This window comes from Sorghum bicolor, chromosome 4, assembly GCF_000003195.3.
Source record: "Sorghum bicolor cultivar BTx623 chromosome 4, Sorghum_bicolor_NCBIv3, whole genome shotgun sequence".
Lineage (NCBI taxonomy): Eukaryota > Viridiplantae > Streptophyta > Magnoliopsida > Poales > Poaceae > Sorghum > Sorghum bicolor.
Window position 1 is genome coordinate 67798816 of NC_012873.2, and position 2526 is coordinate 67801341.

The 2526-nt window shown below is 46.5% G+C and overlaps 1 protein-coding gene across 1 annotated transcript; it reads left to right on the plus strand.

Moving 5' to 3' along the window:
- Positions 992-1891, plus strand: LOC8155336. Its single transcript, XM_002489024.2, has one exon. The coding sequence runs from the start codon at positions 992-994 to the stop codon at positions 1688-1690; it is 699 nt and encodes a 232-aa protein (XP_002489069.2). The 3' UTR covers positions 1691-1891.

Sequence of the window (2526 nt, forward strand, 5' to 3'; positions counted from 1 at the left end):
TCCATCTCCGGTTCCTCCAAAATTTGTTGAATTGGCGCAGCAAGCATGCAGGGGCTCTGAAACGAATTGGAGGAGAAAGAGCTCCGTGCCCCTCAAAATTAAAGAAGAGCTAGGTAGGTACTGCATCTGTTTTCCTGTCAAAACCATTTCTATATCAACTAGCTGCAAACAATAATAATAATAACTCTAGCTGATAGATCTATATATACGACGACTTAGCTTTAGTTTCTTTTTGAACTATTCAACCATCCAACTTATAAAAAACTATCAACTTAATTATAAAAACATTAGCTGATCCAAATGGGCCATCAATGACTCCTTTTCCACGTATGTGCCTAGCGGGCTGGGCCAAATACCTTGCCATGTTTGTGCAGGAAGTTGAGAGCATTAATTTGTTACAGGTAAAAACCATACTAGAATATATCGCTGTTTTGCACACTTTAATTTGATCTTACCCCGGCCTTGATGTTTTTGTAATGGTTGTTGTGTGCATCGGGTTCATCAAAGTGACTACGTATGTACTTCATACACCTTGAATGTGTTTCACTTTTCATTGCTAAATTAAATCTTAGCATCCAAGCCAAAGAATTAATCAACTTCCAACCTTTCTTCTCCATATACGTAGAACACTTGAAGGTTTTATCATCCTTTTGCATCATAATCAACTTGCTACACATGCATATAAAAGGATATATATACTGTGCAAATTGCTATTCTTGCTTGCACCTGTTTTGTGTGACAACACTCGTACGGGGGCACCAGTCAGTTTCACAAAACTTTGAACACACAAGTATTGGCAAGCGTACGTTGCTAGTTAGGCGAATCATGCATTGTTTACATATAAGTTCTTTTGGCCGGCGTGTTCTTGATGAGTATTATTTGATTATTTTTTTTTTCCATTTGTTTGGAGATATAAATACTTCAGACACCAACACCACGAGATATATAGATACGTGGACTTGTTGTTCTGCTGCTAGCTCTGCCTGATGATATGTCGTCTCTCTCGGCGCCGGCAGCTTCCTCCATCCTCCTCCATGCCTATGCCTTGCTGGTCCTCACGACGAGGACCCTGCTTCTCGTCGCCGCCACAGCATCATCGTCTGTCCCGGTGGACGACGTGAACACGACGACGACGATGCTGACCACCAACGGTTCGGTGACGACGACGACGACGTCTCCCATCATGAGTGCCGCTGCCGCTGCCGCTGCCGCTGCCTCCGAGAAGTGGGAGATGTACTACTGCTTCCTGTGCACGGGGCGCCACCCGCTGCTGATCCACCGCTGCCCCATCTACTGGGACGAGTGCCATATCAACTGTTGGGATGCCATTCCCGACGATCCATCATCATCAGCACCCCCGGCGCCACCAGTGGGCTCATCGTCGTCGGCGCCGGCGCCGGGCAAGGATTGCTACGTCATGAAGCTGTACAATTCCGGCCGCTACGTCATCGTCCAACACCTGAACTGCGATTACGTCGCCACGTACGCGTGCTTCCTCACCTGCGGCGGCGGGGAACTAGTAGCCGATCATCAGAAAGCTGCAGGCGCAATGGCCACCACCACCACGGTCCAGCAGGGGAGCCTTTTGCCTTTCGAGCTCTGCAACACGCAGCTGCTGGTCAATGCTCTGCGGGCTCCACCATCAGCAGGCGTCGACGTCGTCACGGCGGCTCATGGTGGTGCACATTGATCGACGTACGATCGACGGTCCTAGCTATAGCTAGCTCTAGCTCCGCTGATATTTATGTTAGGTTTTGTCAGGAGTTGTTCAGTTTCCAACCTGTTCTTTCTCTCTAGCTCGTGAGAATGAAGGTTTTATCATCCTTTTATTTACATCTTACTTATTAATCAACTATATATGGGAGGACACATGCATGGCAATGCGGGGCTACTTTTCATGTTCACAAAATTTGAACTGACATGCGTGCGTTGCTAGTTAGGCGAAGAATCATGCATACATTGTTGTGTACATGCATGTTCTTTATTAGATCAACGGCGTGTGCGTGTTCTTGATGAGTATTCAAATTTTACTGAATTTCACAAAATTTGGAACACACAAGTATCGGTATGTGTACGTTGGTAACGTTGCTAGTTAGGAGAATCATGTACGTACTGGCGTGATGTTCGTGGTCCGTACACACTCCGATCCGCCCGTCGTCTATTTCTGAAGATTGTTTTGCCATATATGTAAATAAATTTGTAAAACAATGCATGTTTGGCAAACAGATCGACATGCCCAATAGTTTTGGAAATATAAATAATAAGTACTTGAGCATGCGTGCCAACAACACCAAATTAGCTAGCCTAGCCATCGTCCTCGATCTGCTCCTCTGCCTGGCATGCATGTCTTCCACACTCCTCCATGCAACCGGCCTGCTGGCTGCATGCTCCTCGCCGCCATGCAATGCAATGCATGGTCGTCTCGTCTCCGCCGCGACATCCATTAATTTCCAACAGCTCGGCAATATAATAATGTTGTCGTCCCCTGATGACAAGGAGCTAGCTAGAGAAGTTTGAGATGTACTT